A 13,024-nucleotide genomic window follows, 5' to 3' on the forward strand; every position below is an offset into this window, starting at 1 on the left:
TCAGACCATTTAGCGTATGACATTTCAATATCCCTTTGCTTTTCCCATACAAAGTATACAATCCAATACATCGTCATTCTTTTTTTCCACATGCATCAAAAAAACATTTGTATCCGTATATAATGTCCATTTTTTTTAACACAAACTCCGGTCCCATTGTTCTACAACTGGCGGGAATGCGCCAGGCCTAGTGACAGACGCGGTGCGCTCTGTCACACTTCCATGGAATTACATTTTCTATTTTATCTTGACCTGTCAAAAGCCGCTCTCCACACCGGCCAAATCAGTAAAGGCTGGGGAATCCTCCCCAAAGACATCTACAATTAAATTGCTGTTGATTGATGTTTTTGGGAAGGATCTCCACCAGTTGGATACTTTTTCTTTCTTTTACTTTTTTTTGCTTTGCTCAGAAAGGCTTTTATTTTGTTTTGTCTAATGTCTGAACGGAGGCTGCCTGAGTTGGAGCGATCATTAATTGCCTCTGTTATCCCTCTCCAGAGTGATTATTTTCTTTTATTTGTGACAATGTTTAATTGCTTGGCCCTATAGTTAAATACATTTTCTAATTTCTGTATTTCTTTGGTCCTCCGTTGCCAGATCAAAACAATACATGACTGGAGATAGGATACACTGTAAACTATCAACACACATTCCCATTTTCAATGCTGTGGGCACTCACAAGATCAGGCATAGTTAAATTTAGGCATACATTCTGCTGGTGCAATCAACACAAATCCATTATAAAGACTGGTCTTAACAAAGATCAACATAGCTGTCAAGACTAGGCTTAGTGAAGAACAGTTGGTTCAACCGGCTCCTGGGTAAAATGTTGAATCAAATGTTGCATATGCAAACAATCATGCTGTGGACTATTCTTGGCATGAATTCTGTAGCAAAATCCAGGAATTGGTGCCTCAAGAGTAGCACTTGCATTTAGCTTTGGGTTGGTGATTTGAGGAGTGGAATGTTATAACCATGTGTGTTGGTTATGAAAATATATTTGTTTGATGAAATCAAGTTTATCAGTACTTTGAGCTAATAGTGACTATGTAAATATAAACATTAAGACAAACTGTATTTTTTGTTTTCATGTCACATCAGTGAAGAAGTTTGCTCAAGAACAGATTTCACCGTTTGTGTCTGAAATGGATGAAAACTCCAAAATGGACGAGAAGGTCATCAGAAGTCTCTTTGAGCAAGGGGTCTGTATTGTAAAATACTAGAAGAAAAATGATAGCAATTAAATGTATTTGCTCTTGCTTTGGTGTATAAATGATTTTGTACGTCTTTCATAGTTAATGGGTATTGAAATTGACCCACAATATGGTGGCACTGGATCCAGCTTTTTCGCGTCCATTTTGGTGATTGAAGAACTAGCAAAAGTGGACCCATCTGTTGCTGTTCTGTGTGACATTCAGAACACACTCATCAACACATTGCTGTCCAAACTGGGGAATGAAGTGCAAAAAGAGAAATACCTCACTCGTCTCTCCACAGATATGGTAAGATTGAAACATTTGGTTCTCCCTATTTGTATTTTGTAATATCTTGTAAAATAAAACTTTTTGAGTCACCAATGTATTTTTCAGTTGTAAATGTGGCTCGTTAGATTTTTACACAGCAATACACCTTGCAAATTTTACCCTAGCAAAGTTTGCTTTGGGGACCTTGGACAGGTAAACAGCAAACCATTTGGCTGTAGTGGCCACAGTGTTTCCTCTACGTTGATTTTAGCATGGCGGCCAGCCACGGCAAAATTAATGCCGCCATGGTATCAGAATCAGGGCAGACGAACAATGTAGTTGCGGTTGCCTTTTAAATAATCCTGCCAACGTATTCTCCCCTGCTGGCTGCCTCTCACATTTTAACATTAAGTAAAACTAGCAGACCTGCCAAACTGTACGCATTTTGCGTAGCAACCACGCGTTTTCACATCAAAGTACGCTGCTACGATTTATTTACTTAAAACTACGCAAAACGAGCAGACATCCAACTTCTCCGGAAAGCTCCTTGAGCATGTGAATTAGAATCTCCCGCAAATCTATTTCATGCGAGGATGAGATACAAAGAGAAAGTGACAAGTGAGAATGACAGGCAAAGCATAGTGGCCTCTCTTTATGTTAGTTTTTCTTTATCCAACGGTGGGTTAGCCAAATAACTTTCAGTGTCCCGCCGACGGGACGGTTACCCTCCCCCACCTCCCCCCAACATTCTAAATCAATTGTATGCACCATATTGCTATGTAGCATAGTAATGTTATACACCATTTCAAAGCTTTGACTCTTGGGAATCCAAAAATGACAACTTTTTTTCATGTACAATCTGTATAGTGCTTTACATTCCCAGATTAATTTTATTATGTCTCAATTAAATTTGATCCAAAATGCCCCCCTCCCCCTCCTCCGCTTTTGGTGATACCCTGACTTCTGGCTGCAGTGTAGCTGCAGCACAATAAGTAGATGCCTCATATTGGGTACTGAAATATTCACAAGAATCCATAGAAATTGAATCTTCATGTTGTATTATCCAATATTAGTTGTACAGATGTATAGTCTATCTTATACACACAAACCAACAAAGTAAATGCAAAAATAGAGACTTTTTTGTAATTATTCCATATTTTGTGTAGTCAGTCTATATCAGAACACCTGACATACAATCTACAAACCTCAAAGTGTTACCTTTCATTTGAGACCAGGATTATGCTTCTACACAAAGGGGTTCATGTGCAGTAAGCATTTGATTGTCAGTATGCATTTTGGATAACAAAAAGTCCTATGGGGAGTATCCATAGGCATTTTACAAAACGCATGGGCATACCTTGGCAAATAATAGTCTAAAGCACTCATATTTTCATTCTATATTGATCAACTTTTGCACACAGCTTCACAAGACCTGGTGCTAGGGCTTAGTTGTGTTTCTAAGGGATATCAAGTGACCTAGAGGGCTGAAATGTGGTCAGTTCAGAGATGCTTGTAATCCGGCAGAAAGAAAAAACTATATTCTAGCCTCTGTAGCTCTTTGTCAGTACATCACACAGTTATCTTGACTGCTTCCTACGAAAGCTACAGGTTCTCAGCTTTCTATAGAGGTCCAGCACTTGATGGTTGATCCCAAAAGAGGTGGGAACAATGCCCTTGTAAATAGGCACAGTGCAATTTCAGGCAAAAACTTGACATTTTTACTGAGAACTATGTAGTTAAATGAAAGACTTGATGAGGTGAGTTTAACAAGTGTTCACTCGCAAATTTGCGTTTCCCCAGCTGCCGATTTGCGAAACTAAAAAAATTCCACTGAGTGCGATTGTAAGTTCACCTCGGCCTAATAGTTTGATGTTGTCTTGGAAAGTTATTTCTTGTTCACCAGTTGTTTCAGTTAGCACAGTGTTTCACATACATTGACTAATCTGTGGCGGGGCGCCAGGAAATAAAATTCGGCCGCCACAGATTAATATTCTATGTTTAATTTAATTTAATTCAAATTAAATATAAGATCAAATCCTTGCATTGCCATTGAGCTGCGCTTTTTACGCACGCAGCCTTTCCTTGCCCCGCCCCACTCTCTCGTAGCCCGCTGCCACTCCTCTGCATGTGCATTTAACAAAATATTCAGGATTGTTGAAAGATTGTTGTTGCCACATAGAAGCATTGTATAGAAGACATCTGGCTAAATTGCTATTAAATCCGCTTAGCATCGTGACCATGCTGCGCAAATTTGTTCAAAACTGCTGCATTGAAGTGAACTCTGCTAAGGTCTTATCACAACATAGTAGGCTACATTGAAGAGACTAAACTAAGTTCAGTTATGAAATCAAGCAGTATCTCAAAGCTAACGTTAGAATACTGTTTGGATGTCGAATTTAGCATGCTTAGCCTACTTACAGCTGCTTGTCAATTTCGTTGAAGGGCTCATTTTATTGACTCTGACACTGAATGTTTGCAAAATCCCGATGTAAATGGAAAAGTGTTTTCCAAAATTCAAAAGTGCTTGTCCCAAGGAGAAGTACGTGAACCTTTATTTTAACTATGTAGAAAACGTTATGAATTGCATCCACACATCAGCAGCCTTTCAACTGTGTTACAATTGCAAGGGTTCCCTCAAACATCTTAAAGTGACAGGCACTCAATTAGTCCTATACACTACCAAGGCGATCTTAATATCCCCCCCCCCCCCCCCTTTCCAAGGCAAAATGCAGTCATTAAAGGAGAATTCCGGTGTGATATTGACCTAAAGTGTGTTGAAACATGATACCGAGTGTGAACGTATGTCTCATAGCCCATCTCGGCTTGTCCCCTGCACTCCAAAATCTGGCGCTAGTTAGCCGAAGCTAACAATGGTGGTGCTCCGGCATCGGCCTAGCCATACAAATAAATCACTGTTTTACACCATTTACGAGGCTCAATGTATCTCCACACTTCATTGGTAGACTTCCGAGGGCCCTGACATTTAAAACGAGACATTGACAACTTTGAAAAAGCACTGGTAGTTTACTTACAAGACGATTTATACAGACAGGTCCTTCACGAAGTTTAGCGTTTGCAGCCATCTTGAATTTAGTCACGATAAGTCGAGCGACAAGTAAGAATGAACAGGTATGATAAGGGATCAGATTCCAAAAATAATTCTGTGGAAATGCATGGATTCCAGTTTCTTCCAGTAGCAGCAACTGGAATCCATGCATTTCCACTGAATTATTTTTGGAATCTGATCCCTTATCATACCTGTTCATTCTTACTCGTTGCTCGACTTATCGTGACTAAATTCAAGATGGCTGCAAACGCTAAACTTCGTGAAGGACCTGTCTGTATAAATCGTCTTGTAAGTAAACTACCAGTGCTTTTTCAAAGTTGTCAATGTCTCGTTTTAAATGTCAGGGCCCTCGGAAGTCTACCAATGAAGTGTGGAGATACATTGAGCCTCGTAAATGGTGTAAAACAGTGATTTATTTGTATGGCTAGGCCGATGCCGGAGCACCACCATTGTTAGCTTCGGCTAACTAGCGCCAGATTTTGGAGTGCAGGGGACAAGCCGAGATGGGCTATGAGACATACGTTCACACTCGGTATCATGTTTCAACACACTTTAGGTCAATATCACACCGGAATTCTCCTTTAACAACGAGTCTGAAAGTGGACCTAGGCTAAATATTTTGAGCTGCTCATTGATGAGTGTTCAATTTGTTTTTTCTTTTGAGCATATAGATCCTTCTTCTTGATTATTAGCTTGAAAACAGGCAAGAACAAATGATAAGCTTTCAGATGGAGATCACGCACCTATCACTGTAGTTGGGATTATGAGGCCTAATCATTGCAGCCTCACAGATGGCAGAAAGACCCTGCGATCTGAAAGAAACTGAGAACATGTGCAAGTGATATTATTTAAAAGCAATCAGTAATTTGCATTACTAGGCAGCAAGTAATAATTGAACATTGAATGTTTTTTTGTTTTTCGTAAAAAAACAAACATGTAGGCTATTGTGAGTAAAGGGATAGACTGCACACTGACAACAGCAGATGTCCATTAGCCTCTATCTACTGTAGCCTATATCCAGGTCAACTAAATATGTTGGCATAACATGGGCGATAGATGTATTTCTTTACAAAATAAATCTTTCATAATAATGGATTGAAAAGAGGTGATAATAGCAGACATGATTGAATAGAGGCCACATATAAGAAAATGGACAACATATCCATGTGTTTTCCATAGGTCAGGATTCTTAGGCTCTAAAACACATTGTCAACATTATAGAGCTACTTTAAAAGATTCAGTTTGCACTTTCAGGAACAAATTAGATCACATTTAGATCGTGGGGGCAGCCGTGGCCTACTGGTTAGCGCTTCGGACTTGTAACCGGAGGGTTGCCGGTTCAAACCCCGACCAGTAGGCACGACTGAAGTGCCCTTGAGCAAGGCACCTAACCCCTCACTGCTCCCCGAGCGCCCCTGTTGTTGCAGGCAGCTCACTGCGCCGGGATTAGTGTGTGCTTCACCTCACTGTGTGTTCACTGTGTGCTGAGTGTGTTTTACTAATTCACAGATTGGGATAAATGCAGAGACCAAATTTCCCTCACGGGATCAAAAGAGTATATATACTTATACTTATACTTAGATAACATTAAAGATGGGTCGCTATCCAAAATGTGTCTTGCGAGTATGGCAATGTCTGTTTTTGGCTGCATGCATGAAGGCCAATGTGAGCAATTTTTTTTCTCGGCTCGAAGTAAAACTTCTTCTGAAGGTCTGAACTAGTCAGAGGTTATTATGGCCCGTCCAGTTTCACTTCACATATTACATGTTGTACTTCCCAGTATTTCTTCATTTTGTAGCATGGCCACTGGTTCAGAATTAGGACAGACGCACAATATTGTCCGGATGCATGGTAGGCTAAATGCCCTCCGCTGGCTGCAGATAATTGCAGTTTAACAATAAACAGCAATGCTAATCCGAGGTACCTGTCTAGTTTTATTCCATAAATATATTGTTTTTATAGACGTTAGTGACACAAGCTGTGGGTACAATTTCCGTTCAACTTGGAGGAAAGGTGTAGCACAAGCTAAGGAAAACCCATTAATTTCTGGAGCTGATCATATTCAAAGTATTTCCCATATTGTAACCTATTACATCGCAACAACAGCGAAAATGGAACCTGGAGAGTGGATGTCTCTCTGCGGAGACTCCACTGTTACATTAGATGCGCACTCAATCGTGATTCGATGCAGTAAAAAAGCAACGACTGGTAGTAATGAAAGTACATGGGATTAAAGCAATTTTGCAAATGTGGGGATGGCACAATACTTGGCCAAAACCATTTTGTATGCACTTGCAGTGATAGACTAGTAATGTGAATTGCAGATGATAACCAAAGAAAGTAAAGGAGATTTGCACCAAATAAAGGCTGTGTAGGCTAAGCATTTTCTCCATTGTCAACGTAAAACTATGTTCAAGCAGTGACATGGGTTAATGTTGCGCGGGTCAGACAGAAGATGGGCATGTCTTTAGTTCCTGAATCCTGTCCCTCTCAAGACGAGTCAAATGGTGTGATTAGCAACTAGAATAAAAATTACAAAAATCCTAAAAAAAATTAAAAAGCCTAACCCTAACCGTAGTCAAATAACCATTGTGCTGTGTGTAAATACAGGTTAAGAAAGATATTCTATTCTAATGAAATGCCTTTTTTTTTCATATATGTAACCTTCTGATATTTAATGTGACCTTTTTTTGGGGAGGGGGGGTGGATGACCTGCCCCCACTGCTAAAAAAAATCTAGAGGAAACACTGGGCCAGGAACAGTTAGGCTATCAGCTTGTTCGAATGTTTGACTTCTTAATGAGGATATACAGGGGTCTTCATGCCTCTACTATGTTGATGTTGCATGTAAATGACGTGTTGATGTTTATCCATATCCATAAATCATATTTCAACTTTTTTCATATTATGGTTTACGTAACCTCCACCATCTTGGTCAGACTTTTTTGGAACTCTTGTCTCTCTTGAGAAAGTCGTGTACTCAACACTCACATGTTGAACTGATTTATGGTTCTCAAGTAGTTCTCATTTGTATCCGCCAACTCTGTTTCGTTTGCTTTGGCGAATTTCCTCTAATTTTGCCCAATCAGAGCAATTTTTGCCCTATTCTAATTCTACCTGAATTAGAGTGAAGCGAATGTTATCACTGTTGTGCCTTCCAGTAAGTCACTTCATCTGATGCCTCAGGTTTCAATAGATTTCAGTGTTTTATTCCAGTGGACATTTAGAAAGGGTCCTGCACACTGACCATTCTGCAAGCAATTATTTTTTATTAGAAATTACACAATGTTTCGGTCTTAAACCTTCATCAGGTAAATTCAGACATTCACTTCAACCGTAACTTTAAACAGTTTGGTTAACTAACTAGGACCAATCAGGTCGTACTCTAGAATGACGTCAATCCTTTAGACTTCGAAGAATATGCGAGACCACTGAGGACTACATGGAGAAAGCAAATGATATGAAAGACAGATTCATGCAGCGAGGTTATCCATGGGTTGACAGCCTACAAAACAGCCCTGAACAAACCTCAATCAGACTTGCTAAAGAAAAGTAAAGAAAAAAGAAAAGCGATTCTCTGTCACTTGCATTACATCTTACTCTCCACTCTTGCACACCATACGTCCTGCTTTCAAAAAATATTGGCACATTCTAAAATCAGATCCCAAACTCACATACTATGAATGACCTGCCGCTCTTCGTTTACAAACGTGAGAAGAATCTTAGAGATCTAATCTAGTTCACGCTGACTTTGCGAGATATAAGCCAAGGAGAGCTTCGCAAAGGCTATTAAGCCCACTACCTACTGGCAACTATTGTTGTGGAGGATGCACACAGTGCAACAACACCTATAAGACACACACCTTTCGCCACCATCACAATAACAAGTCTTTTTCAATTAAGTGTCATGATTTGTGCCTCCACTCATGTGGTGTACTTTTTAACGTGTCCATGTGGTCTGGTGTATGTAGGGAAGACAACAAGACAGTTGAAGCAACGCATTAGCGAACATAAGAGCTCTATTCGCAGAAACGACCGGGACTACCCGGTCGCAGTATACTTCAATGACTATAAGCATGACATCTCATCATTGCGTTTTTGTAGCATTGAACAAATCAGTCTACCACGAAGAGGGGGTAACCATGACTTGCTACTTAAAAGACGTGGGCCATATTGGATATTTACTTTGCAGACCTTATCGCCAAAAGGCCTCAATGATGAATTTAACCTCATGTTATGTTTATTTGGTGTTTTCTTCATTTATTTTTCCTCATTAATAGTTCATTGTACATGTGTGTATATGGACTGCTATGTAGTTTAACCAGTGCAATTATCCACTTTTGAATGGATTAAGTTCTCTCTGTTTATAGAAAAATATTGGACGAATCACAATGTATTTTCCTGTGATCCTATAACATAATCTGGTGTGATTACCACTTTATGAATGAATGACGTCATTCTAGAGTAGGACCTGATTGGTCCTAGTTAGTCAACCAAACTATTTAAAGTTATGGTTGAGGTGAATATCTGAGTTTACCTGATGAAGGTCTAAAACCGAAACGTTGTGTAATTTCTACTAAAAAAAAATTGCTTACGGAATGGTATGTGCGGGACTCTTTCTAAGTTTCCTGATCTGCGACCTTTGGTCATATCCTACGCACCTGCCTGACAAAAGAGGTGTGCAAAAAGCCTTCCTACGTTGATTCGAGTGGACATAAAATTCAGTTCATCTCAGTAAAGACTTCCAATAACAAAAACAAATAATATGATGAACTAAAGCAGTACATCCATCCAACTCTTAATTCAATTACACAATCTATCAAAACCGTATATCGGCTGGCATTTTCAGTAAACATATCATTTACATAAAATGTAGAGCTGGAAAAGAGCTTTACAACAATATGAAAACCATTTCTCTGTCTGACTGAAATTGAAGGAGATATGGTATGTCAAAGTAATAGTCACCACCCTTAATGCAATTTGCAAGTCCGTTGCGATGCGGTCCAAGAATGTGCTGATTTCACATGGAATGACCCAAATGGCATTCTTAAGTTCAAGGTCAGCCGAAGTCAGATTGGTTCCGTTGTTTGATCTTATTTGCTGCACTTGACCGTGTCTGCTTTGAACCTGTGGATTGCATTGAATCAGTTTCAAGTGAATTTCCTAATGTATGGCAGGTCGGACATTTTTTGCTCTCCTACTGGTTTGAATGTAAGCATCTGCAGAACACACACTCAGACCTAGCTAGAGAATTTGTTGCTGTTGCAGTTTGGCCAACATATGGTTCCCTTGTTCACTAATGTGTTTCAGCACCTGTTTGGATATGTGATGTTTTTTTTTGAAGAAGAACCATAGGATCTTTTCAGTCCTCTGGAATAGCCATTCTGCTTAATCTCCATCCAATGTGAGGTTGTCCATCTGGCAGAATAGGATCAAGCTTACAAATTTGGCTCTGACTACTTGTTTATCATTTATCATTTTGATAAATATGTCCTTTCTTTCCTGTGGTTTTCATGCTCTAGTGACCTAAGGGGTCTGCGGAGGTATTGCAGGGGGTCTGCCAAATTATTTAATCTAAAGCATTTTTTTCCTCTTCCAAAAATGAAAAGTGTCCTAAAGGCTACATAAACATAAACAGAACATAGAAAAATATGCTTTCTATCTGTTTATGAAAAAACATATAGGCTGCCTATGAGTCTTCATGTGGGAACATGGGCAGCTGTGGCCTACTGGTTAGCGCTTCGGACTTGTAACCGGAGGGTTGCTGGTTCGAACCCCAACCAGTAGGCACGGATGAAGTGCCCTCACTGCTCCCCGAGCGCCGCTGTTGTTGCAGGCAGCTCACTGCGCCGGGATTTGTGTGTGCTGGGTGTGTTTCACTAATTCACGGATTGGGATAAATGCAGAGACCAAATTTCCCTCACGGGATCAAAAGAGTATATACTTATACTTACTTATAGCTTGCGTCAAAACACCAGAATCTGTGCCACTTATCAGGGTCAGACCTCTCTGCCCTGACTGCTCCCCGAGCGCCGCTGTTGTTGCAGGCAGCTCACTGCGCCGGGATTAGTGTGTGCTTCACCTCACTGTGTGTTCACTGTGTGCTGAGTGTGTTTCACTAATTCACGGATTGGGATAAATGCAGAGACCAAATTTCCTTCATGGGATCAAAAGAGTATATACTTACTATACTTATACTTACTTATAGCTTCCCTCCTTAATTCAAATCTGATAAAGCTGTAAAGCTGATAATACACGGGGCAATTTTTTGGGCAATGTTGGCGGCAACACAGGGCAACTAATGACCGCCGCTAACCAACGCTAACCACCGCTAGTTAGTAGCCTGGGTTTTCCCATGCTGCCTTTTGCGTGCGATTTTATTCACGCTGGTAGGCAGCTTGGATTCCATGGACTTCGTTTTCACCTCAACAAAGGAACCAATCACAGAATGGAGGGGGGACAGCAAGACGATGACGACACACCGAAACGGTTATGAGCTACCTACAGACGCATTTGATAAACATTCGTAGCGGCCAATAAACGGCTCTGGGCATTCAAAAAACCACGTTTACTGGGAAAAAAACGATGTCGTCTTAACAACCTCAGCACAAAATAGATGCTAGTTGTTTTTTTTAAACATTTGATGAATGTCCATTTTGGGTTTCAACACAAACACTTAGCAGAGTAAAAAGATATAAGAAGCCTCTCTTTTCCCTCTCTTCACTATCGTGACGTTGCCATCTTTGTTGAAAATTTCAGAATGTGATTCATTGCTAGCACTCTGATTGGATGATCTCAAAATGTTGCCCAAGTATCCAAAACGTTCAACTAGAAGTTATGTTGCTCAATCTCAATGGGAGAGTCAATAAAATGTCAATAATAAACAGAATATATTGAAACAAGCTCTATAAAGCACCCCGTTACAGATGATGTACATGTTAACATGTGTAGGGGTGTGTGTGTGTGTGTGTTCAGTATGAGTGTGCCTGCCACTTAGTTTCAAATATAAGATATGAATATCAGGCCTAAATTTGGGGTGGGGCAGTGTGTGGGGGTGTGTGTGTGTGTGTGTGGGGGGGGTGTCCGTGCTTAGTGTCTCTCTCAGCCATGGGGTCCTTGGGCTGAAAAAGTTTGAAGACCCCAGATGGTTTCAGCTACACACTAAAGTTGGTAGGTGTGTCTTTGCACTAGCCAGGTAGTTAAACCACTTCCGCATTTTAAACCACTTCTGCATTTTAAACCACTTCTGCATTTTAAACCGTTTTTTTTAACCATGGTTCCTGACCTGATTGACACCTGTTTTATCCAATAGTGCTGGGTTTCAGATTCAAAATGGTATGACAATTGCCTGACTTCGAAAGACATTGAGGTGTGATTGGTTTATGCGTAACCAAACTTGACAGTGATGTGTTATGCTCTAACAAAGATTATACATAGGCGGAGCATGATAATTCGTCGTAGTTCATGTCTATGGATGCGAATGGGCAGTGTTGGGGTTGTTACTCAAAAAAAAGTAATGTGTTACAAGTTACTTGTTACTTCTTTAAATTGTAATGAAACTACTTTACTCTTTAGTCCTTTTGGAAAGTAACGTGTTACTCGTTACCGTTACTTTACTTTTGAGTTGGTCTCTAACCAGGGTGCAACGTTCAAAGAGTTAGGCAACATTGTTAACTCATTGAGTGCCAAGCTGTTTTCGGAAGCTTTGTCCTAGAGTGCCAGGAATCTAGACCATTGTTGATGATTTTTGTACAGCCACAGCATATTCTGTGTTATAGCTATGAACACATACAATGGCTCGTTTAAAAGGTGAGACTTTAAGCTCTCAGTGGGTGCAAACCGTGTATTTCTACACGCCTCTGTTCCTGAGAAATCCCAAGCTAAACAGTGGCTAGTTTTCATCAAAATCGCTGTTTTTTTCTAGAAATGGAGATATAACGTCTTTCATGAAATATGAAGTGTTGCCTGTTACTTACTTGTGTAAACTTTCCGGGAAGTGATCAGCGAGACCTGGCGAGACTGCCACCTAGTGATAGACCCACGAAAATGGCCTGGTTTTGAGCTGACGTGCATGCGTCACTGATTCGACCCAAAGCGGCAACCGAGTTATGATAAAATGTCCAGATAAAATGTCCAGATTGTGCGTTTGCATTAGTTTTCGATCGTCATATATTTCATTTCCATTCATCACAGAGTTCCCAAAATCACATATAAGGTGTGTTAGAGTGTCTAGTTTCGTAATTTAAAAAAAAAAGCTAAAAACGTAATATTACATTTTTGGCACTCAATGAGTTAATATTCACAATTTTAGATTTGGCATTGGTCAGCTAAAAGTAGCCTAGTAGGCCTACTTTCACTAACAGTATATTAATTTGCTAGCTTTGCTAAATTTACCTTTTGTTTAATTTTATTTTACCGTTATGTGTGTGTGCTTTAACATCAGTAAAGCGGGCTTCATTCAGCGTTTTGTTCTTCCATTGGAAATGACTCTTCTA

General features: G+C 40.0%; 1 protein-coding gene across 1 annotated transcript in view; it reads left to right on the top strand.

Moving 5' to 3' along the window:
- Window positions 1-13,024, top strand: part of acadsb (acyl-CoA dehydrogenase short/branched chain) — a 111,793-nt gene that overhangs the window by 39,540 nt on the left and 59,229 nt on the right. The window contains exons 3-4 of the mRNA XM_076298712.1: window positions 1,102-1,202; window positions 1,296-1,502. Coding sequence (XP_076154827.1) covers window positions 1,102-1,202; window positions 1,296-1,502 — 308 coding nt within the window. The remainder of the gene's footprint in view (window positions 1-1,101; window positions 1,203-1,295; window positions 1,503-13,024) is intronic.

The sequence above is a fragment of the Alosa pseudoharengus genome, unplaced genomic scaffold, assembly GCF_046254945.1.
Source record: "Alosa pseudoharengus isolate Yale_2024_CS ecotype anadromous, Long Island Sound unplaced genomic scaffold, YU_APseudo_1.1 YU_APseudo_1.1_scf_21, whole genome shotgun sequence".
NCBI classification, from domain to species: domain Eukaryota; kingdom Metazoa; phylum Chordata; class Actinopteri; order Clupeiformes; family Clupeidae; genus Alosa; species Alosa pseudoharengus.